General features: G+C 37.3%; 1 protein-coding gene across 1 annotated transcript; it reads left to right on the top strand.

Annotated features, from left to right (window-relative positions):
* The first annotated feature begins 17776 nt into the window (after positions 1 to 17776).
* On the top strand, positions 17777 to 18745 carry LOC131823112 (olfactory receptor-like protein OLF4). The gene has a single exon (XM_059159089.1). The coding sequence runs from the start codon at positions 17777 to 17779 to the stop codon at positions 18743 to 18745; it is 969 nt and encodes a 322-aa protein (XP_059015072.1).
* Positions 18746 to 25750: the final 7005 nt, after the last annotated feature.

The raw sequence follows: 25750 nt of genomic DNA, 5'->3' as shown, positions 1-25750 counted from the left end.
ACGAATGGATAAGGAAGATGTGGTCCATATACACTATGGAGTATTATGCCTCCATCAGAAGGGACGAATACCCAACTTTTGTAGCAACATGGACGGGACTGGAAGAGATTATGCTTAGTGAAATAGTCAAGCAGAGAGAATCAATTATCATATGGTTTCACTTATTTGTGAAGCATAACAAATAGCATGGAGGACAAGGGGAGATAGAGAGGAGAAGGGAGTTGGAGGAAATTGGAAGGGGAGGTGAACCATGAGAGACTATGGACTCTGAAAATCAACCTGAAGTTTTTGAAGGAGCAGGGGATGGGAGGTTGGGGGATCCAGATAATGGGTATTGGAGAGGGCACGGATTGCATGGAGCACTGGGTGTGGTGCAAAAATAATGAATACTGTTATGCTGAAAAGAAATTAAAAAAAAAAAAAAGATGGTTTGTTCTTAGTGTCAGGATGACCATAAATATGATGAAGCAAAATTTCAAAACACCCCTTTTTTACTACACAAAATGTTTCTTTTTTCTTTTTCTTTCTTTCTTTCTTTTACATCAAAGTTTATGTTGTGCATCTGCTTATTAGAGCAAGAAAAATTGGTGTCCACATTTGAAGGGATTTATTCATTGAGACAAAGGGTTTGTTAGTTTTATCATTGAATGTTTTATCATTGAATCATCTTCCTCTTTTTACTGAAAATTTACAAAGTTACATGGTAATATGGCTCTTTCATTCATGAAATAATTCCGTTCCTAATATTTGTCACAAATGCTAAGAGATGGTGAAAGAACATTATCAGCATCATCCATTTTGTGCCTCCTTCCTACTCATAAATCTTTCCACATGCATGATCAGAAGATGATTCACTGGAAAGTTGGACGCCCTGCCGATTGTGTGGTTCAGAGTCACCAATACCATGTCCTTCAGACTGTCCCAGTGACCCAAAAAGGAGCCCGCATATAGTCACTTGTTCATAATGTCACCAGAAATAAACTTGAATAACAATGATCATGACTGCTCTCCTTAATATCAGATCATAAGCCGCAAATAGAATGCAGCACATGTTCTAACTGCCTTAGGTCTGTTCATTTGGATTATTGTGTCAGTCAGCTCTTGCTGTATAACAGACTCTCCTTGTCAAATGGGATATCATACTGAAGTGGGGTGGCTGAACACAACAGTCAAGAAAGAATTCTTAAGACATTTTATCATGCAGAAATGTGATTTTATTATAGTATGTGGGCAAGTTATATGGGCATAAAGAGGTGGATCAGGATTCTGAAAAGTGACTGATTTTTTATTTTGGAGTTTGTAGAAGGAGGGTTAGAGGTGATATAAGTTTCTATGGAATTTATGCTGAACATGAGGTTTACAGAACCCTGCAGTTTGGATTATTGCCAAGATATGGTTGCTTTTAGTCTATAATAAAACATCAATATGAAGGCAGACATGATTCCTGGAGGAGTGTCACGTTCTCCATGTCTCAGGGATTCATCAGGGGCTGCAGGATGTAAGGAAATTGACTTTTGCCTACATTTTCTTGCCTTTGTTTTCCTCATAACTAATACATTTACAATCAAATGGCATTATATTCTGGATCTCTGGTGAGCTCCTCATGGGTCTGGAGTCAGGTGTGAAATCTATGTTGCATTTCTAAGGTTCATAAGTGATGTTATATGAAGCTATAGTGCTCTTCTTTTTCAGCCAATTTATGGCCTTATTGCCACATTTCTATATGTAACATACCCTTCTATTACAAATTAAATGAACTCTTGTGGATTGTTTTACTTTCTGCCCACTGTTCCTACATCCATACAACTCTTGCTTTTCTTCCCTGTTAGAAGAGCTCTCTCCCAGACCTTCAATGTAGAGTCAGCTACCTATGCTCTAGATCCTACCATTAGCCATGCACCACAGATATCTCCCTACTTTATTAAGTCACAGGAGTATAATTACACACAATAAACTTCAGATTTAGAGTGCACAGTTTGGTGAATTAAAGGAGCTACATAAAAATGGAAAAAATGAAGTGATTAGCACAAGTTTCCATTTGTGTATAATTTAAGACAGTTCCATAAACCTTACCTGTATTGTTAGGTAATTGTTACTTCTCCAAAGAAGACATACAAATGGCTAACAGACACATGAAAAGATGTTCATTATCATTATTCATCAAGGAAATTTAAATCAAAACCACATTGAGATACCACTTTACACCAGTTAGAATGGCCAAAATTAACAAGACAGTAAACTACAAGTGTTGGAGAGAATGTGAAGAAAGGGGAAAACTACTACACTTTTGGTGGGAATGCAAATTGGTGCAGCCATGTTGGAAAACAGTGTGGAGATCCCTCAAGCTATCCTAAAGATCCTGCAATTGTGCTACTGGGTATTTGCCCCAAAGATACAGATGTAGTGATAAGAAAGGTCATCTGTACCCCAATGGTCATAGCAGTAATGGCCACAATTGCCAAACTGTAGAAAGAGAAGAGATGCCCTTCAACAAATGAATTGATAAAGACAGTATGGTCCATACATACAATGGAATATTACACAGCCACCAGAAAGGATGAATACCCAACTTTTGTATCAACGTGGATGGGACTAGAGGAGATTATGCTAAGTGAAATAAGTCAAGCAGAGAGAGTCAATTATCATATGGTTTCACTTACTTGTGGAGAATAAGAGATATGGAGGACATTAGGAGAAGGAAAGAAAAAGTGAATTGGGGGAGATAAACCATGAGAGGCTGTGGACTCTGGGAAACAAACCGAGGGTTTTGGAGGGGAGGGTTTGGGGTAAGGTTAGGTGAGCCTAGTGGTGGGTATTAAGGAGGAAACATTGCATGGGGCACTGGGTGTGGTGCCTAAACAATAAATCTTGAAACACTGAAAAAATAAGATTAAAATCTTTTAAAAAATAGAGAAAATTGAAAAAAAATTTCCAGACACCTGAGCCTCCTTCCTTATTTCTGAAACCAGTGTGGAATACCAAGCAAAACTTTATATGACTATTGTAAGAATAGAATGAAATACGTGGAAAATAATTTTTTACTCCAAAGAAAACATTCAAGTGGTTGTGGGAAAATGAATGGTTGAATCAATAAAAAAAAATGAAAAAAAATTCAAAAATAAAGACACAAGGGGCTCCTGCGTGGCTCAGTGGACTAAACTCCCTTCAGCTCGGGTTGTGATCTTAGGATCCTGGGATCAAGCCCTACTTCGGGCTCTCTGCTCAGCAGCCTGCTTCCCTCTCTCTCTCTGCCTGCCTCTCCGTCTCCTTGTGATCTTTCTCTGTCAAATAAATAAATAAATAAAATCTTAAAAAATATATAGACACAAAATTATAAATTACAATGGGTGACCTTAATTTTGATCATGAGTTCCTTTCCCATGTCACTGTCTCAAAGGCCTCATAGTCAGACCACACTCACATTTAAGCCAAGGGAATTTGCTCTACCATGTGATGGGGCAGAATATCTCCAAATAGATTTTTTTTTCTATTAGTGTAGGTTCTTATGGAAGGCACGTTTTGTAATAAGCACGGGATTAACTGCATATAATGAATCATGGAACATTATATCAAAAGTTAATGATGTACTATACAGTGGCTAACTGAACATAATTTTTAAAAAGGGAGAAAAGAAAAAAAATGCATTTGCCCTTATCCAAGGGAAGTTGCTGAGTGAATTGAGAGACTTAAACTCAGTTTCCTTCAATAATGTTAATGACCATGTCCATAGCAGATTCTTCCTGCTTCTGTACAATATTCCCCACAGTAATTGCTTAAAACAAATACATACAGCACTCGGTGTGATGCAAAAATAATGAATACTGTTATGCTGAAAATAAATAAAAAATAAATTAAAAAAATAAGGTGATCCGACAAAAAAAAATACATGCTTTTACAGTTCTGGAGTCAGAAGCATGGAAGAAGTCTCATTGGACTAATAGCAAGATGTCTGCAGGTTTGAGCTCCTTCTGGAGGTTCAAAGGAGAATCTGTTTCCTTTCCAAGCCCAGTCTCTCTTGCTGGCTTCCTGTGTTTCTGGGCTCCTGACTCTTCCTCCACCTTCAGAGTCAGCAGGGCAACAGTTTCAAAGTCTCTCTGACACCAACTCTTTTGTCTCCCTCATCAACATTTGGAGGCTCATTGTGATTACCTTAGTCCCACCAGTACAATCATTTCTAATTTTTTTATCTTAATGGCAGTTGATTAGCAACCATGTACAATCTATACCTTAAACTTTCTTTGCTATAACAACACGTTAATCATACTAGGGATTAAAAATGTGGGAGGGCCCATATTTAGGAGGACCTTCTTTAGCTTGCTACTGAAAATTCCTTTTTATAAGTGTATTGTTTTATTTTTTTCATGTAGAATGATTTAATATTGTGAAGATGTCAAAAATGCCAAAATGATCTACAGATTAAGGCAGTTCCTATGAAAATGCCAATAGCCATTTTTACAGAAATATAAAAACTGACTTAAAAATTTATATACAAATTCATGTGAAATTATGAAGAGTTTTAAGTACCCATATCAATTTGAAACTCGCATTTCTGGATTTCAAAACTTAAAGCAGCAGGAATTAAACATGGTATTGGCATAAGGATAGACATATAGATCAATGGAATATAATTGAGAATTCAGAAATAAACCAGTACACTTATAGCCAATCAATTTTCAACAAAGATCCCATGACAATTCAATAAGAATTTCCATTATAAATAAAATGATTTTTATTCTTTTAATTATTTTATTTTTTCAGTGTTCCAATATTCGTTGTTTATGCACCACACTCAGTGCTCCATGCAATAGGTGCCCTCCTTAATACTCACTACCAGGTTTCCCCATCCCCCCACCTCCTCCAAAACCCTCAGTTTGTTTCTCAGATATGTTGTGGCTCAGGGTTTATATTAAATAAACAATTCTCACTGTTGAAAAGGAAAACAGCAATATTCTTAGATGGCAGGGCAGTGTCTGCACCACAACATTTTGGAGATCCAAGGGATCTAACCCAGACAGATTTCTCAGGCCTAGAATTCAGGGAAAAGTTGAAGTCAGGGTTGGAATATGGTGTCAGGAGGTCTGAACTCTGGGTGCAGCACAGTTCCCAAGGAAAGAGTAATTAGATGTGGATTCCCTTGGTTATAACCTGGTCTTTTGGGAACACACAATCTCCAGGAAAACTTTTTTGTGTGTCCACACCAGTGCCCCACATGGAAATCATGTGCTTAGAGATTGGAGAAGAAGTAGACATGCCTCATGAACAAACAGAGGAAGCTCTAAATATCCCCCTGTGTGGCAGCCTTCTACCTATGCCACCTTGGGATGCACAGGACCTGGTTGTTTCTTCTGGAGTTCTAAGCTTGGCTGGGAGATTGGCAGCAGCCTCTTTTCTGCCATCTTGTGTGGGGACAGAGTTTAGTCACCAACATCTCCATCCAAGAGGAATTACAACTGCCAACCAGAGACTCCTCCTTCAGAGTTCCCATTCAGGTGAGTCTAAGAGCCCACCAGATACTGCAGGAAATATTCAGAAGACAGTCCAAGCCAGGTCCACATACCTGAAGTCAGCTGACCTTCACAATCTTAACCCAGAACCTAGAAACCTATGTTCATTTGCTTGCCTGACAACCCTATTAATGGATTCATAGAGGTTGTTAAAAAAGAAATTAACGTTGAGCTCGGCAGCACATGGGTGATTGTTGACAATGAAGTCAGGGGGCAGGAGGCATAAAGTAGTTCCAGTAAAAATAGAACCCAACCAATTTTTTATTTAAAGAGAGTAGAAATACTACAGATGGAGGGATGTGCAGTGAAGTCAGGGCATTTCTTTTTTTTTTTTTTTTAATTTTTTATTTTTTATAAACATATATTTTTATCCCCTGGAGTACAGGTCTGTGAATCACCAGGCTTACACACTTCACAGCACTCACCAAATCACATACCCTCCCCAATGTCCATAATCCCACCCCCTTCTCCCAAACCCCCTCCCCCCGGCAACCTCAGTTTGTTTTGTGAGATCAAGAGTCACTTATGGTTTGTCTCCCTCCCAATCCCATCTTGTTTCATTTATTCTTCTTCTACCCACTTAAGCCTCCATGTTGCATCACCACTTCCTCATATCAGGGAGATCATATGATAGTTGTCTTTCTCTGCTTGACTTATTTCGCTAAGCATGATACGCTCTAGTTCCATCCATGTTGTTGCAAATGGCAAGATTTCATTTCTTTTGATGGCTGCATAGTATTCCATTGTGTATATATACCACATCTTCTTGATCCATTCATCTGTTGATGGACATCTAGGTTCTTTCCATAGTTTGGCTATTGTGGACATTGCTGCTATAAACATTCGGGTGCATGTGTCCCTTTGGACCACTACATTTGTATCTTTAGGGTAAATACCCAATAGTGCAATTGCTGGGTCATAGGGCAGTTCTATTTTCAACATTTTGAGGAACCTCCATGCCTTTTTCCAGAGTGGCTGCACCAGCTTGCATTCCCACCAACAGTGTAGGAGGGTTCCCCTTTCTCCGCATCCTCGCCAGCATCTGTCATTTCCTGACTTGTTGATTTTAGCCATTCTGACTGGTGTGAGGAGCTGTCATCATCAAGACAGCATGGTACTGGCACAAAAACAGACACATAGATCAATGGAACAGAATAGAGAGCCCAGAAATAGACCCTCAAATCTATGGTCAACTAATCTTCGACAAAGCAGGAAAGAATGTCCAATGGAAAAAAGACAGCCTCTTCAATAAATGGTGCTGGGAAAATTGGACAGCCACATGCAGAAAAATGAAATTGGACCATTTCCTTACACCACACACAAAAATAGACTCAAAATGGATGAAGGACCTCAATGTACGAAAGGAATCCATCAAAATCCTTGAGGAGAACACGGGCAGCAACCTCTTCGACCTCTGCCGCAGCAACATCTTCCTAGGAACAACGCAAAAGGCAAGGGAAGCAAGGGAAAAAATGAACTATTGGGATTTCATCAAGATCAAAAGCTTTTGCACAGCAAAGGAAACAGTTAACAAAATCAAAAGACAACTGACAGAATGGGAGAAGATATTTGCAAACGACATATCAGATAAAGGACTAGTGTCCAGAATCTATAAAGAACTTAGCAAACTCAACACCCAAAGAACAAATAATCCAATCAAGAAATGGGCAGAAGACATGAACAGACATTTCTGCAAAGAAGACATCCAGATGGCGAACAGACACATGAAAAAGTGCTCCATATCACTCGGCATCAGGGAAATACAAATCAAAACCACAAGGGCATTTCTATTTCATCTTTAAAATGAGGCATATTGGACTCTGTTTCTATATTGATGAGAAAGACCTACACTGATTGCTTGCAGGTAGGACCTTGCAGTGGTAATTCATGAACCATACATTTTCACAGCATCCCCTTTTACTCTGGGTTATCATATGAAAACAAATATCTGACAAGTATAAACTACCGGAAGAAGCTTTGTTTTGCAATGATTTCATTACCCAGGGAGCAGAACATATTTGTGGATTAGTTATTCATTGGTTTTGTGTATTGTACATTGTCTCTACCAGGTCTTTGAATTTGTACAGTGGGGTCAGGGAATTTTATTCCCGTGTTTTATTGCCTTCTTTCAAACAAGGAATTGAAGGAGGGCTTTGTTTTTTGTTTTACCAGCTTTGTTGTTTGCAATGAGTTCTATTTTCTTATCTATAGATATAAATGTGGGGGGTTGTGTTTACTATCCATATGGACCCAAGTCTGTCACTCAGTAATATGCTGTTCTCTATGTTAGATTTTTTAATTTTATTATCCTACTGAAAAGTTGAGCTGTCACTAATATTCTTCACTTGCCCACCCTTGAGATAAACAAGATTAAAAAGTAAATGAGAGGAGAAGTTAGTTGGAAATTGGATGGGGAGATGAACCATGAGACACTGTGGACTCTGAGAAACAAACTGAGGGTTTTGGAGGGTTAGAGGGTGGTAAGTTGGATGATCCTGGTGGTGAGTATAATGGAAGGCATGTATTGCATGGAGAACTGGGTGTGGTTCATAAACAGTGAATTCTGGAACACTGCAAAGAAATTTCAAAAAATAAATAAAAAATTAAAAAATAATATTTTGTACATTGAGTGCTAATAAATCACCCCTATACATATTTTCCACTTATTTTTACACTTCTCTTATTTCCCATGCTTCCTTTTGGCTCTTTGTGATGAGATCTATTTCTGAAACTTGCATCTTTTTAGAAAAAAATTACTTAAATTCAATTTAATTAACATATATTGTATTATTAGTTTCATAGGTAGAATTTATTAACTCATCAGTTGCATACAACAAGCAGCACTCATTACTTCAAGTGCCCTCCTTAATGTTGCTCACTCAGTTAACCCATCCCCCACCTTCTTCCCCTCCAGGAACATTCAGTTTGTTCCCCAGAGTTAAGAGTTTCATGATTTTCTTCCCTCTCTGTTTTCATCTTATTTTATTTTTCCTTCCCTTCTGCTATATTCATCAGTATTGCTTTTTACATTCCACATATGAATGAAATCATATGGTATTTGTCTTTCTCTCACTAACTTATTTCACTGAGCATAATACCCTCTAGTTCCATCCACATCATTGCAAATTAGAAGACTTCATTCTATTTGATAGCTGAGTAATAGTCCGTTCTATATATACACCGTATCTTCTTTATCCATTCATTGGTCGATGGAATTCTGCACTCTTTCTTTATTCTGGTTATTGTGAACATTGCTGCTATAAACATTGGGGTGCAGGTGTCCCTTCAAATCTCTAAAAGTCGCATAATCTTTGACCATCTTCTCTTCTTTACATTTGACTGAATACTGCCTTTACCTTACATAAGCATATTTGAACATATATATCTTTATATAAGAAAAAAGTTATAACTTTGATACTACTTCCTCTCCAGTCATAAAGTTAATTCCATAATATTCTTTTATTTTTAAGTCTTCAGAAGTTTAATCTGGACAAGCGACCCATCTTGACAACACTCAATTATTATTTTATGTCTTTATATCACTTAGTTTTAGATTTTCATGCAGTTTTGTCTCATACAGTTGTTTTGAAGCCACTATATTTGACCTATTTTTTTTCCTCCTGAATATCTTTATTCTTAAATTCTTTGTGTTTTTTTTAAAACTTTTGGTCCTATATGATGCACACATACACATATATACAACAAACAAATGGATGAGTAGTACCTGTGTCATCATAAATGTTCTTTTAAGTTTTAGGGCAGTCTTTTTTCCCACCTGTGTCCATTCTTCCTTCTTATTCAATAATACCTCATGGACTCACCTCCAATCAACTAGGGAAATGCTGATTCTTTATTTCAGGGTCAGCATAACATTTCACAATGTGGCTATGCTATTCACACTTTGAAAGCTTTTTCTATTCTTTCTAACTACATTCAACAATTCTGCAAAAATATTTTAAGATTGTTATGTTAAAACTCTGTTTTTCTGCTGAAGGAAATAATGTTCCCCAGGGGAATACTGAGCAATTTGGAGTCATATGGGAGGTGACAGAAGAAGCCAGGGATTCTCTAACATCTCACAAAGCCTAGGACACATGATAACACAGAAAATGGTCTGGACCACAATGTCAATTGTGCCAAGATTGAAAATCACTGAACTAAAGAATATCTGTATTTTCATATTTATAGCTGTCTTTGGGGTTTTTTTCCCAGCATAGAAACAGTTCACTTTTCTGCCAGCAAAATTAGAGAATCTTCTTTTGCTACGTGTTGAAAAATTCCTAACCAAGTAGAATCCAAAATCTTTTTTTTTTTTTTTTTTTTTTTTTTTTACTTTGAAATTTGTTTATTTGCTTTATATCTGTTAGACATCACAGAGTGACAGTTTTTTTTTTATTTTTTTTTTTATTTTTTATAAACATATATTTTTTATATACATATATTTTTATCCCCAGGTCTGTGAATCACCAGGTTTACACACTTCTGAGGAAGTGGTGATGCAACATGGAGGCTTAAGTGGGTAGAAGAATAAATGAAACAAGATGGGATTGGGAGGGAGACAAACCATAGAATCCAAAATCTTTAAATTGTCTCACAGGCTGATGGATGTGCAAGAGATTTATTGTTGTTTTCTTATCATTTTTAAACTTGAGCAGATATTTATATATTTTATTACCAGGTTCATTTTTAGATGCTTATCATTATTATCTGCCCATAAACTCAGCCTATACTGCAGCCTGTGGCATGACTGCTCATTGACTTATTTTTGTTTTCATTTTACTTAAATTCAATTGACCAACATATAAGACATCATCAGTTTCAGATGTAGAATTTAATTATCAATCACTTGCATGTAACACTCAGTGCTCCTCACAGCACATACCCTCCCTAATGCCCCTCACCCAGTTACCCGATCCCACCACCGACCATCCCTCCAAAAACCCTCAAGTTGTTTCCTATAGTTAAGGGCCTCTCATGGTTTCTCTCTCTCTCTCTCTTTGATTTCTTCCCATTCAGTTTTCACTCCATTCCCCTATGATCCATTGCATTATTTCTTATCTTGCACATATAAGTGAGACATATGATAATTGTCTTTCTCTGAATGAATTATTTCAGTCAGCATAACATCCCCCCGAGTTCCATCCAAGTCAAGGTAAATGGTAAGACTTCATTCTTTTTGATGGCTGAATAATATACCATTGTATATAAATACATCTTCTTCATACATTCATCTGTCAATAGACATCTGGGCTCTTTCCATAGTTCAACTATTGTGAACATTGTTGCTATAAACATTGGTGTACAGTTGCTCCTTTGGATCACTACATCTGTATCTTTGGGGTAAATGCTTAGTAGTATAATTGTTGGGTAATAAGATAGCTCTATTTTTTAGTTTCTTGAGGAAACTCCATACTGTTTTCCAGAGTGGCTGTTCTAGTTTGCTTTCCTACCAACAGTGTAAGAGGGTTCCCCTTTCTCTTCATTCTTGCCAACATTTATTGTTTCCTGACTTGTTAATATGAGCCATTCTGAAAGGTGTAAGGTGGTACTTCATTTTGGTTTTGATTTGTACTTCCCTAATGCTGAGTGATGTTGAGAATTTTTTTAATGTGTCTGTTGGCCATATGGATGTCTTCTTTGGAACAATGCCTGTTAATGTCTTCTGCCCATTTCTTGGCTTGATATTTTTTTTTTTTTTGGTGTTGAGTTTCATAAGTTCTTTATAAATCTTGGATACAGGGTCACCTGGGTGGCTCAATGGGTTAATGTCTCTGCCTTTGGCTTAGGTCATGATACCAGCGTGGTGGGATTGAGCCCTGCATCAGGCTCTCTGCTCAGCAGGGAAACTGCTCCCCCCCCCCCACCTGCCTCTCTGCCTACTTGTGATCTCCGTCTGTTAAATAAATAAATAAAATCTTTAAAAAAATAAATCTTGGATACTAGCCCTTTATCTGATAAGACAATTGCAGGTATCATCTCCTATTCCGTAGGTTGTCTTTTGGTTTTGGTGACTGTTTTCTTTGCTGTGCAAAAGCTATTTATCTTGATGAAGTCCTGGTAGTTCATTTTTGCTTTTGTTTTCCTTGTCTTTGGAGATATGTCTAGAAAGAAGTTGCCACAGAGGAGGTGAAGGAGGCTTCTGCCTGAGTTCTTCTCTAAGATTTTGATGGATTTTTTTTTTTTTGGCATGTTCTGTTTAAGTTTATTCCTGAAATAAGAGCACCACTAAACAAAAGCAGTGTCTCAGACATTATTTTGTTCAAATTCCTTCCTGAAAAAAAATAGCTATAGACCATCTTTCGCCAATGAGCATCTAGTATCTGCTTAAGATAGTCACTGACTTATAGGGGTATACAATTTTTTTAAATTTCTTTTCAGTGTAATAGTATTCATTGTTTTTGCACCACACCCAGTGCTCCATGCAATCCATGCCCTCTTTAATACCCACCACCTGCTTCCCACAACCTCCCACCCCCCACCCCTTCAAAACCCTCAGATTGTTTTTCAGAGTCCATAGTCTTTCATGGTTTACCTCCCCTTCCAATTTCCCTCAACTCCCTTCTCCTCTCTAACTCCCCTTGTCCTCCATGCTATTTGTTATGCTCCACAAATAAGTGAAACCATATAATAATTCACACTCTCTGCTTGATTTATTTCACTCAGCATAATCTCTTCCAGTCCCGTACATGTTACTACAAAAGTTGGGTATTCTTCCTTTCTTATGGAGGCATAATACTCCATAGTGTATATGCACCACATCTTCCTTATCCATTCGTCCATTGAAGGGCATCTTGATTCTCTCCACAGTTTGGCGACTGTGGCCATTGCTGCTATAAACATTGAGGTACAGATGGCACTTCTTTTCACTCCATCTGTATCTTTGGGGTAAATACCTAGTAGTGGTCTTGTTCTTTTATCCAAATTGATACCCTGTGTCTTTTGATTGGAGCATTTAGCTCACCTATATTCAGAGTAATTATTGAAAGATAAAAATTTTGGAATACTGTAAAGAAATGTAAAAATAAATAAAATTTTTAAAATTTAGAGATTAAAGAAAAGAAAGATATTCCATTGTATTACCCATAAAGTCACTGTTTCTGGAGACTGTCTTTGTCCCTATCTGGTCTTTGTTACTTTGGGTTTCTCTCTTTGCTTAAAGAATCCTCTTTAATATTTCTTCCAGGTCTGGTTTAGTGACCACAAATCCTCTAGTTTCTGTTTGTCCTGAAAGCTCTATATCTCTCATTCTTTTCTGAATAACAACCTTGCTGGATTAAGTATTATTGACTGCATATTTTCCCAGTTTAGCACATTGAATATATCATGCCAGTCCTTTCTGCCCTGCCAGATCTCTCTGTTAGATGAGCTGTTTTCAGCATTTTTTTTTCCTTTGTCTCTGAAATTTGCAAGCTTCACTATTGTATGTCAAGGTGTTGATTTATTTTTCTTGATTTTGAGGAGGATTCTCTTTGCCTCCTGGACTTGAATGGCTGTTTCCTTCCCCAGATTAGGGAAATTCTCAGATATAATTTGCTCAAATATCCCTTCTGCCCCTCTCTCTCTCTCTTTCCTTTTCTGTGGGACCTCAGTTATTCTAATATTGTTTCACTTTATGGAATTGTTGATCTTTCAAATCCCCTCCTCGTGATCTAGTAGTTGTTTGTCTTTTTCTCAGTTTCTTTATTCTACACAATTTTATCTTCTGTATCACTGTTTCTTTCTTCTGCCTCATTTATGCTGGCAATAAGAGCCTCCATTTTCATTGCATCTCATTAATAACTTTTTTGAATTCGAACTAATTATATTTTAGTTCTTTTTTCTCCAGAAACATATTCCCTAGTATCCTCTATGGTTTTTTCAAGCCCACTAGTATCTTAATAACTGTCATCCTGAATTTTAGCTCTGACGTTTTATTAATATCCATATTTATTAAGTCTCATGCAGTTAGTACTGTCTCTTCTTCTTTTTTTCTGGGAATTTTTACTTCTGGTCATTTTATCCAGAAACAATAGATGAATGAGAGACAAAATACAGAAATACCAACCACAGCCCCAGCAACCCCAGTGAATGGATACAATTAATGGATACACTGAATACAATGAAGAATATATTAAATGTAAATGTCAAATAAAAAATTAAAAGTCTTTTTAAAAATTGATAAAATAAGAAATGATTTAAAATGGAAAAAATGAAAAAAAGAGGAAATTTTAAACTGAAAGACTAAAGAACCATAAGGAAAAACCTCAAATTCTACACAGTATTTTCCCTAGCACTGGGGAAATGTTCAGTTCTGTGTGATCTGTAGAATCGGTATAAGCTTGATGTTCCTGCTGGTCTTCTGGGGGAGATGTTGCACTGATTCTCAGATGTCTTTGCCCAGTCCAGTTGTAATACCTTTGCCAAGAGGCCAGACTCAGTGTAAAATGGCTCCAGGTTGCTCTATATGGCATTTTTTCTTTTTTTCTTTTTTTTTTTTCTTACCTGAAGGATTTCCCACATGGTTTTAGAGGATGAAAATAAAAATGGTAGCACCCCACTCTCCTGCCCCAGGACTAAAAGGTTTCAATTCCTACTCTTCAGTGTGCCCTCAGAGAAAAGCAGTCAATCATTTTTGTCTCCCTGGTTTCCATCCACACTCCCTGGTTTCCATCCACACAGTCTTCACCCAGACTGTGATCTGCATTTCTATCTCAGTCATGCAACCCCATTTCAAGTCTCAAAACCTTGCAGACTCCCATAGTGTGCACCTGTGTCACTCCTCCTGGGGGAAGGAGAAGGAACTCACCCCAGCTCTGCTGCTTACTGGGCCCCTTCTCAGACAGTGGTTGCCCAATTCTACTGTGCTTCCTGGTTTATGGCAACACTGAGCTGAAAGCCCATTCCTGGGCTTGCTGACTGTAGCTGGCTTCCCCACTTCAATGCTTGGGAACTCTGTCTCACTCAGTCACCCCCACTCTTTCTGGAAGCCTATAGATTCTGAGACCACATTGTCCCACTTGAGATTCTACCCTGCTTCACCACTTAAGCACCTTCCAGGCAAGGATATCCCTCTAGGAGCAGACTTCTAAAAGTTCCAATTTTGCACTCCACTGCTATATCACTTTCCAGTAGCCAGCTTATGAAGGCTCCCTTTCCCCACAGTTTACCTTCAAATGCATCTCTTCATTTCTCCATACCTCCTGTCTTGCAAAAAGTGGTCACTTTTCTATTTGTAGAATTAGAGAAATTCTTTTCTTGTATCTCAGATTGAGTTCACAGGTGTTCAATATGATTTAATAGATACCTAGCTGAATTCAAGGGACTAGATGAAACAAGGGTCCCCTAATGTTCTGGCATCTTCCCTAGAACTAACCCTTCATTGACATTTGGTTGGATATACTTTCCATTAAAAGTTTTAAATTTTATATAGTTAAATATGTCTATCTTCTAATTAATTAATCAGAAGATTAATTAATGTAATTAATTGTAATTGATTACAGAATTAATTACAATTAATTACATTAATTGCAACAAAAATGGTTTTGTTAACCTATAACTTGTATCTATAGTATTTTACACCTTCACCTGAATGAGCATTTCCCATTTACATAGAGGTCTGTAAGCCCTCTGAATTATTTAAGATATGAGAAATTAAGAACAAATTTATTTTCTTCCAGATGCATCACATGTGTGCCATCTTGTATGGAACAACCTTTACCAAATAAATTGAAATAAAACCTTGACATATATGAAATGTCCATAGTGATCTGAAACCTAATTCCTTATTCAATGAACAAATATGAACAAAGCATCTGCTCAGGTCAGAGAGTTCTAGGGAATTTCTATGCTATATTCTTACACCAAGGTCTTTTCTAAGTAAATTGCTGACCCATGTTGATATTTTTCAGTTACTACTATTGCACATCTTATCTTAGTTCATTTTAATGCTCCATTCAGTTTTGTCTAACACTGTTTCATGAAACCACTCTACATAACTGTCTTCGGTGTCACTGCCGGTGCTTTTAGGTCAGAACTTCTCATTTTCTCAAATTTATTTCCATATGTGTGCATACTCCACATCCCATTTTGAAAACTTATACTAAGCATTGTCTATCAAGGCCCTGCTCCTTTTGTTCTCGCAAAATGATAGTGAAGTTATAGTATAATGGCATAAGTGCGTGTCATATGAAACCCTCGGGCATGAATCTTATGAAGACCTTCATTTAGAAACAGGACAGATTATCATGACATGTGCTGAACTTGCTAGAGTGAGGTCTGAATTGGCCTTAGGTGTTGTGCAAAGACCAGAAAAGGATCAGAGTGTGTCCAGAAAAGGATCAGAGTGTGTGATTGTCAAAAAAAGATCAGAATGCAAAGCCAAGGAAAAACCAAGAAAGTATGTCACATAAGGAAAGGAGAGGGACTTTCCCCACCCCCTCATAGATCCCAACCCAATCAGTCAAACAAACATGTGACAGGTGCAGAGAAACAAGTCTCCACACAGTTCATCCTACTGTGACCAACCATGCTGTACTTGGCCTGTTTCCTCTGCTGAAGTGCTTGTTTCTCCCCTTAGCACACTCTTCTCTAGGTTCATTCGTTCTGTAAGCTTAATGACACCATGAAGATACCACTACCTTTGTCTTTGGGATGGATTTAATTTTGTCCTTCTATTATTTTGAGGGGCATCAGGGAAATAACGAGAGTTAGAATGTTGTCAGAACAAAGGGTGGTTTCTTCCTCTTGGTCTCTAAGGTTTCAGGGACCACCTGAACCATTTGATCTTTTTGTCATTTCTGTTTGATTTCCCTCTTTAGATCCTCTCTCTCTCTCTCTCTCTCTCTCTCTCTCTCTCTCTCTCTCCCTTTATCTGCTTTTTGAGAGGTTCTTTGTGTTTCCTTAAAAATACAGGACAGAAAATGAGCATGCCAGTCTGATTTGTCAATTTTATTTATCCATGTGAAACTTAATAACTGGAATGTTGGGTAGCATTTTCATTGTTTAGAGGAATGATAATTGATCTGGCCAGCCTAAGTTACAGCCATTCCAACTTCATCATTGGGGTTAGGAGTGAGGAGTCATAGTAAGAACACAGACCAGGGGACAATGAATTGGGGTGTGTTTGTTTGTGTGTGTGTGCACGCACGCACACACACACACATGAGTATGCATCTTGTGGAGTGAGAAGAGACCACAGAGCTCAGGTTCACAATTTAACATATTCCAAGGTGACTCATAATAGAGAGGTCAGAATTCAATGATCAGATGGTATGTGGGAGGGATTGCATTTCAATTTACAGGACACCTCTGCAAGTAGATTATAAAATACAAGAAGTATGCACTTTGGACTGTTGACTCCTTTTTCTTGGAGTTTAACTACAGTGAAGTCACCTATCTCTGAAATTGCCTGACACCATCTCTTACCACTCTCCTGCTCATTCCCCTTCCCACACTTACTTCCTTTTTTGAACTCGAGTAGCTCAAGGTAATATAATCCCCAGGGCCTCTACAGAGGCCATTCCTTCTGCCAGCACACACTTCCCCAGACTTGTCCAAGGATCCTGCTCTCACTAACTTAGGGTCTTTCTTCAAATGTCACCTAATTTACTGGTCTTAACTGAACACCAATTACAAAATAACACTCATATCCTCTCTTTCTTTGATACTTACTCTTGTTCTCTTTATAGCAATGATAGCCTCTCATATATTATTAATATTTTTATTTTTTTCTGTTCCTTCTCCATCACTGGATTATACTGGCTTTTGATTTTAAGGATCATATACTCATTGATCAAACATCACAAGGAACATGTTTGACACTCAATACAAACTCCTTGAATGCATGAAAGATAATTTTTTGAGAGAGAGAGTGTGTGTGTGAATGGAGGGAGAACAGAGAGCAAGGGAGAGAGAGAACATCAAGAAGACTCCATACCAAAAGCAGAGTCTGATGAAGGGCTCCATCTCAAAATACTGAGATCATGACTTCGGCTGAAACCAAGAGTCAGATCTTTAACCAACTCAGCCACCCAGGTTTCCCAAAAGATATTCTCAATAGAACGGTAGAAAGCATGACCTCTGTGGAGAATGGAGAAAAGGAGAAAAAAAAAAAAGCCTAATCAGAGATAGAATGGGAGGGAATCTCTTCAAGGAAGACAATCCCTAAACAAGATACTGAAATTAACTTCTTGACTGCAAAATATAAAATGTAGCATTTTAAGCATGTGAGGAATGCTATTCATGTGAAAATTAATGACATCTTTTCCTTTTTCCTGAAAAGTCAGTGCAACCACATGCAACCAAACAATGATACAACGATGTCAGAATTCCTTCTTCTTGGATTTTCAGAGGGACCAGAGCTGCAAACACTCATATTTGGGCTTTTCCTCTCCATGTACCTGATCACTGTGTTTGGGAATCTGCTCATCATCCTGGTTATTGCCTCTGACTCCCACCTTCACACCCCCATGTACTTCTTCCTTATAAACTTGTCCTTTGCAGACATCTGTTTCACCTCCACCACCGTCCCAAAGATGCTGTGGAACATCCAGACTCAGAGCCAAGTCATAACCTATGCAAGCTGCATCACCCAGATGTACTTTTTCATAATCTTTTCAGGGTTGGACATCTATCTTCTGGCAGTGATGGCCTATGACAGGTTTGTGGCCATCTGCCAACCCTTGCACTACACAGTCATCATGAATCCTCAGCTCTGTGCATTGCTGGTTCTGGCATCCTGGATCATGAGTGTCTTGCATTCCCTCTTACAAACTTCAATGGTGTTGCGGCTGTCCTTCTGTACTGAGCTGGAAATCCCCCACTTTTTCTGTGAACTCAATCAGATGATCCAACTTGCTTGTTCTGACACTTTTCTCAATAATGTGGTAATGTATTTTGCAGCTATGCTTCTGGGTGGTGCTCCTTTGGCTGGGGTCCTTTACTCTTATTCTAAGATAGTTTCCTGTATACATAGAATCTCATCAGCTGAGGGGAAGTACAAAGCATTTTCCACCTGTGCATCTCACCTCTCAGTTGTTTCCTTATTTTATTGTACAGGCCTAGGAGTGTACCTTAGCTCTGCTGTTACACAGAGCTCCCATGCAAGTGCAGTGGCTTCAGTGATGTACACGGTGGTCACACCCATGCTGAACCCTTTCATCTATAGCCTGAGGAACAGAGACATAAAACGAGTTCTGATGAGATTCTCTGGGATGACAGCTATCAAAGGGCCAGTTGTCCTGGGACTGAAGAATTTCCCTTAATTACAGGTCTCAAAGCCTTAGAGTTGGAAGTTATGATTTTTTAAAGCATATTCTGGAAGTAGAACTTGCTTCTTTCAGTTATTTCTTAGAATTTTAATTTTTTTCAATTTCTAAGTATAATTTAGTTATGCATTTTAGTAAACAGTTACCATTCTCTGATATCCAACTGTTTTCACTTTATTTTCTTCCTTTATTTCTTAATTTATTCCCAAAATTTGGGTTTTTAAATTTAATTTAGGGTTTTGTTTTGTTCATTTGTTTGTTTGTTTTTTGATTGTTTTTAGTTCAATTAGCCAACATATAGTACATCATTAGTTTTTGGTGTAGTGTTCAATGATTCATTACTTGAATATACCACCCAGTGCTTATCACATCATGTGCCCTCCTTAATACCCATCCCCCAGTTATCCCATCCCCTTACCTTCCTCCCTTTCTGCAAACTTAAGTTTGTTTCCTGGAGTTGAAAGTCATTCAAAGTGTCTCCCACTCTGATTTCTTCCCATTCAGTTCTCCCTCCTTCCCCTATGATCCTCTGCCATTCCTTATATTCCACATATGAGTAAAACCACATGATAATTGTCTTTCTCTTACTGAATATTTCACTTAGCATAATACCCTTTAGTTCCATACACAAGATATACATGGCAGGTATTCTCTTTTCTGATGGCTGAGTAATATGACATTGTATATATGACCTACATATTTATACATTCATCTATTGAAGGACAACTTGGTCCCTCCCACAGTCTGGCTATTGTAGATATTGCTTCTATGAACATTGGGTTTCAGGTGCCCCATCTTTTCACTGCATCTATGTCTTTTTGGCAAATACCCAGTAGTGCAATTACTGGGTTGTGAGGTAACTCTATTTTCAACTTCTTGAGGAACCTCCACATTGTTTTCCAGAGTAGTTGTACCAGCTTACATTCCCACCAACAGTGGAAGAGAGTTCCCCTTCTCCACATTCTCACTGACATTTATTTACTGCTCTGTTAATTTTAGCCATTCTAACTGTCATAAGGTGGAATCTCATTGTGCTTTTGATTTGTATTTCCCTGATGAGAAGTGATGTGAAGCATTTCCTCATGAGTCTGTTGGCCATTGTATGCCTTATTTAGAGAAGTGTCTATTTATGTCTTCTAACCATCTCTAAATCAGAACCCCTAGAAATTTTATTTTATTGAAATTTAATTAACTAACAAAGAGTGTATCATTAATGAGCTAGAGTTCAGTTATTCATCAGTTGCATGTAACACACAGTGCTCATTGCATCATAGGACCTCCTTAATGCCCATCACCCAGTTACCCCATCCCCCCACCCACATCCCCTCCAGCAACTCTCAGTTTGTTTCCTACAGTTAAGAGTCTCAATGGTTTCTCTTTCTCTCTCTCTGATTTCATCTTATATTATTTTCCTTCCCTTTCCCTATGATGTTCTGTTTTGTTTCTTATATTCTTAAATTCTACATGTGAATGAAATCATATGATACTTGTCATTCTCTGGTTGACTTATTTTACTTAGCAAAATACTCTACAGTTTCATCCAAATCACTGCAAATATATAAAATATATAAATATATATATATTTATAAATATATATGCAAATATATAATATATATATTTATAAATATAAAGATATTTTATATATATATATATATAATATCTTTATCCATATCCATAGACATTTGAGCTCTTTCCAAAGTTTAGCTATTATGGACATTGCTGCTATAAACAATGGGGTGTTGCTGTCCCATCAAATCATTATGTTTGTATCCTTTGGGAGAATGCCAAGAAGTGCAACCTTTAATATGAAAAAATTAGAAATACCCATTTATCTCATGGAACTGCTTGAATTTCCTAAGATTCATTTCTTCCTAAAGGCAAAAATCACTGCACAAATATGTTTTTAGTTTGACTAAAAGAATAGTCACGTGTTAACCACCATGATGGAAAAAATTCCATTTGGCCACTAGGCCATTTATTTACTGTTGTTGTGTTGTTACGTTACATTACGTTACATTACATTATGTTATATTACATTATGTTACATTACATTATGGCATGCTGTTATAAATCTGAGACCACAGTTTTTCAATTTGGGTCTGTCATTTTTGTATATCCCTACATTCACTGCTCTTCCTCATAAGCATAATAATGTGTTTTATAACAATTCATGGGTTTTATTCTCCTAGCTAGATTCCTGCTCTCTGCTCAGTCTGTAAGTCTCATTGTTTACAGTAGTCACTGACAGACCTGATTATCAAACACATATTTACCAGTGGCGTCTACATGGAAAGAGATATTTGAATAAATGGAATGTCTTATTTAAAGATTTGTTTGTTTGTTTGTTTGTTTAAGAGAGAAAGAACAGATCAAAAGGAGCAGAGGGAGAGGGAGAAAATCTCAAGCAGACTCAACACTGAGCTTGGAGTCCCATGCAGCTCTTGACCTCACCACCACAAGGTCATGACCTGAGATGAAACCAAAAGTCATGATCTTAAGGGAAAGGCTCTGAGCTTTTCCCCATTGAGAATATTTGCTGTGGGTTTTTCATAGAGGGATTTCATGAAATTGAAGAATATTTCCTCTATTCCAATACTCTAAAAAGTTTTAATCATGAAGGGATGCTGTATTTTGTCAAATTATTTCTCTGCATCAGTTGAGAGGACAATATAGTTCTACACTCTTTTGCTACTAATTTGTCCTATCACATTGATTGATTTGCAACTGTTAAACCAAGCTTGCATCACACGGGTAAATCCCACCTTGCAGTGGTGGATAATCATTTTAATGTTCAATCTTATTAGCTAGGATCTTGTTGAGAATCTTGGCATTCATATTCATCAAAGATATTGGTCTGAAATTCTCCTTTTTGAAAAGGTCTTTGTCTGGTTTGGGGATCAGGAACACGACAAGGATCCCCACTCTTGCCACTATTATTCTACATAGTACTACAGGTCCTAGAAACAGAAATTAGACAACAAAAAGAAATAAAAGTTATTCAAATAGGCAAAGAAGAAGCAAAACTCTCTCCCTTCACATATGACATGATACTTCATATAGAAAACCCAAATGATTGCACCGCTAAACTACTAGAACTCATACAGTAATTGAGTAATGTGGCAGGATACAAAGTCAATGTACAAAAAATCCGTTGCTTTCTTATACACTAACAATAAAAATACAGAAAGGAAAATTAGAGAATCAGTTTTATTTACTATTTACTATAGCACTAAGAATGATAAGATACCTTGGAATAAACCAAGCCAAAGATATAAAGGATCTATACCCTAGGAACTACAGAACACTCATGAAAGAAATTGAAGAAGACACAAAAATATTCCATGCTCATGGATCAGAGGAATAAACACTGTCAAAATTTATATTAGACCAGAGCAATTTATACTTTCAAAATATCTATACTGATCAAAATAAAATCAGCCTTTATTCTAAGTGCTGGAAGAAACAATCCTAAAATTTCTATGGAACCAGAAAATACCCCAAATACCAAAGGAAAAGTTGAAAAAGGAAACAAAGCTGGGACATCACATTGCCTGACTTTAAGCTATATTACAAAGCTGTGATCACCAAGACAGCGTGGTACTAGGACAAAACAGACACATAGATGAATGGAAAATAATAGAGAGCCATATATGGACCCTCAATTCTATGGTAAACTAATCTTCAACAAAACAGGAAAAAATATTCAATGGAAAAAGACAGTCTCTTCAATAAATGGTGCTGGGAAAATTGGACTGCTATATGTAGAATGAAATTTGAACTTCTCTTACACCATACACAAAGATAAACTCGAAATTCATGAAAAACCTCAATGAAGGACAGGAATTCATCAAAATCCTAGAGGAGAACATAGGCAGTAACCTCTTTGACATTGGCTACAGCAAATTCTTTCAGGACACGTCTCCAAAGGCAAAGGAAACAAAAGTGAATATGAACTTTTGGGACTTCATCAAGAACAAAATCTTCTGCACAACAAAGGAGACAGTCAACAACCAAAGAAGCAACCCACAGAATGGGAGACAATATTTTCAAATGACACTACAGATAAGGGCTAATATCCAAGATCGAGAAAGAACTTCTCAAACTCAACACCCAAATAACAGATAATCATGTTTTTAAAAATGGGCAGAAGACATGAACAGACAGTTCTCCAAAGAAGACATACAAATGGCTAACAGACACCTGAAAAAAAATATTCATCATCATTAGCCATCAGGGATATACAAATCAAAACCACATTGAGATACCACCTTACACTAGTAAGAATAGCAAAAATTAACAAGGCAAAAACCAATGAATGTTGAAGAAGTTGTGGAGAAATGGGAACAATCTTGCACCATTGATGGGAATGCAAATTGGTGCAGCCACTTTGGAAAACAGCCACTTTGGAAAATGGGAACCTCAAAGAGTTTAAAAAAAAAAAAAGCTACTTTATGATCCTGCATTGCACTACTGGGTATTTACCCCAAAGATACACATGTAGTGAAAAGAAGGAACTCATGCACCACAATGCTTATAGCAGCAAAGTGCACAATAGCCAAACTGGGAAGAGCAAGGATGCCCTTCAACAGAGAAATGGATAAAGAATATTTAGGAAATTAGAGAATTAATTCCATTTACTATAGCATGAAGAACCATAAGATACCTGGGAATAAACCTAACCAAAGAGGTAAAGGATCTGTACTCAAGGAACTACAGAACACTCATGAAAGAAATTGAAGAAGATACAAAAAGATGGAACCATTCCATACACTTGGATCAGAAGAATAAACATTGTTAAAATGTCTATACTGCCTAGAGAAATCTATACTTTAATGCCATTCCGACCAAAATCCCACCAGTATTCTTCAAAGAGCTGGAGCAAATAATCCAAAAATTTGTATGGAATCAGAAGAGACCCCGAATCACTAAGGAAATGTAGAAAAAAAACGAAAATAAAACTGGTGGCATCACGTTACCTGACTTCAAGCTTTACTACAAAGCTGTGATCACCAAGACAGCATGGTACTGGCATAAAAACAGACACATAGACCAGTGGAACAGATTAGAGAGTCCAGATATGGACCCTCAACTATATGGTCAATTAATCTTCAAAAAAAAAAAAAAAACGGGAAAAATACAATGGAAAAGAGACAGTATCTTCAACAAATGATGCGGGGAAACCTGGGCAGGTATATGTAGGAGAATGAAACTCAACCATTCTCTTACACTGTACAGCAAGATAAATTCAAAATGGATAAAAGACCTCAATGTGAGACAGGAATCCATCAGAATCCTAGAGGAGAACATAGGCAGTAATCTCTTCGATATCAGCCACAGCAACTTCTTTCAAGATATGTCTCCAAAGACAAAGGAAACAAAAGTGAAAATAAACTTTTGGGACTTCATCAAAATCAAAAGCTTCTGCACAGAATAAGAAACAGTCAAGAAAACAAAGAGGCAACCCACAGAATGGGAGAAGATATTTGCAAATGACAGTACAGACAAAAGGTTGATAACCAGGATCTATAATGAACTCCTCAAACTTAACACACACAAAACAGACAATCATATCAAAAAATGGGCAGAAGATATAGACAGACACTTCTCCAATAAAGACTAATAAATGGCTATCAGACACATGAAAAAATGTTCATCATCTTTAGCCCTCAGGGAGATTCAAATTAAAACCACATTGAGATATCACCTTACACCAGTTAGAATGGCCAAAATTAACAAAACAGGAAACAACATGTGTTGGAGAGGATGTGGAGAAAGGGGAACCCTCTTACACTGTTGGTGGGAATGCAAGTTGGTGAAGCCTCTTTGGAGAATAGTGTGGAGATTCCTCAAGAAATTAAAAATAGAACTTCTCTTTGACCCTGCAATTGCACTCCTGGGTATTTACCCCAAAGATACAGATGTTGTGAAAAGAAGGGCCATCTGTACCCCAACGTTTATAGCAGCAATGGCCACTGTCACCAAACTATGGAAAGAACCAAGATGCCCTTCAACGGACGAATGGATAAGGAATATGTGGTCCATATACACTATGGAGTATTATGCCTCCATCAGAAAGGATGAACACCCAACTTTTGTAGCATCATGGACGGGACTGGAAGAGATTATGCTGAGTGAAATCAGTCAAGAAGAGAGAGTCAATTATCATATGGTTTCACTTATTTGTGGAGCATAACACATATCATGGAGGACTAGGGGTGTTAGAGAGGAGAAAGGAGTTGGGGTAAATTGGAAAGGGATGTGAATCATAAAAGACTATGGACTCTGAAAAACAATCTGAGAGGTTTGAAGTGGTGGGGGTGTGGGAGGTTGGGGTACCAGGTGGTGGATATTATAGTTGGCATGTATTGCATGGAGCATTGGGTGTGGTGAAAAAATAATGAATACTGTTTTTCTGAAAATAAATAAATTGAAAAAATTTTTTAAAAAAAGAAAAAAAAAGAATGAATGTGAAAAAAAAGAAAGTGTAGATTAGTAATACAAGAAAGAAAATCAATGAAACGAAAATCCAGTTTGTTGAGAACATTAACAAAGTTGACAAAAGTTAACCTAAACTGAAATGATGTAAGAGAGTAGACTCAAGTTACTGATATAAGAGGTAAAAAGAAAATAAGGCAAAATCAGAGAAGGAAACAATCCATAAGAGATTCTTAAGTATAGGAACAAATTGACGGTTCTTGGAGTAGAGGTGAGTGGGGGGTTTGTGTAACTGGTTGATGGGTATTAAGGAGGAAACTCGATGAAATGAGCACAAGGTATTATATGCAAATGATGAATCACAAACTTTACCTCTGAAACTAAAATATGCTATATGTTAATTGATTGCATTATTTTTTTAAAGTGTGAACATTAGTATGGACCATATAAAAACAAACATAAGAGAATATTATGAAACATTTTACACCAGACAGGTGAATTCGTAGAAATACACTAAAAAACTGGCTCAAGTAGAAACGGAAAATCTCAATATATCTACAAGAAACA

The sequence above is a fragment of the Mustela lutreola genome, chromosome 2, assembly GCF_030435805.1.
Source record: "Mustela lutreola isolate mMusLut2 chromosome 2, mMusLut2.pri, whole genome shotgun sequence".
Lineage (NCBI taxonomy): Eukaryota > Metazoa > Chordata > Mammalia > Carnivora > Mustelidae > Mustela > Mustela lutreola.
The sequence above is the reverse complement of the archived record's forward strand: the minus strand, read 5'-3'. Positions and strand labels throughout refer to the sequence as shown.

Excerpts from the sequence above, each read along its gene's own strand:
- LOC131823112 (XM_059159089.1), top strand. The coding sequence starts at position 17,777 with ATGCAACCAAACAATGATACAACGATGTCAGAATTCCTTCTTCTTGGA.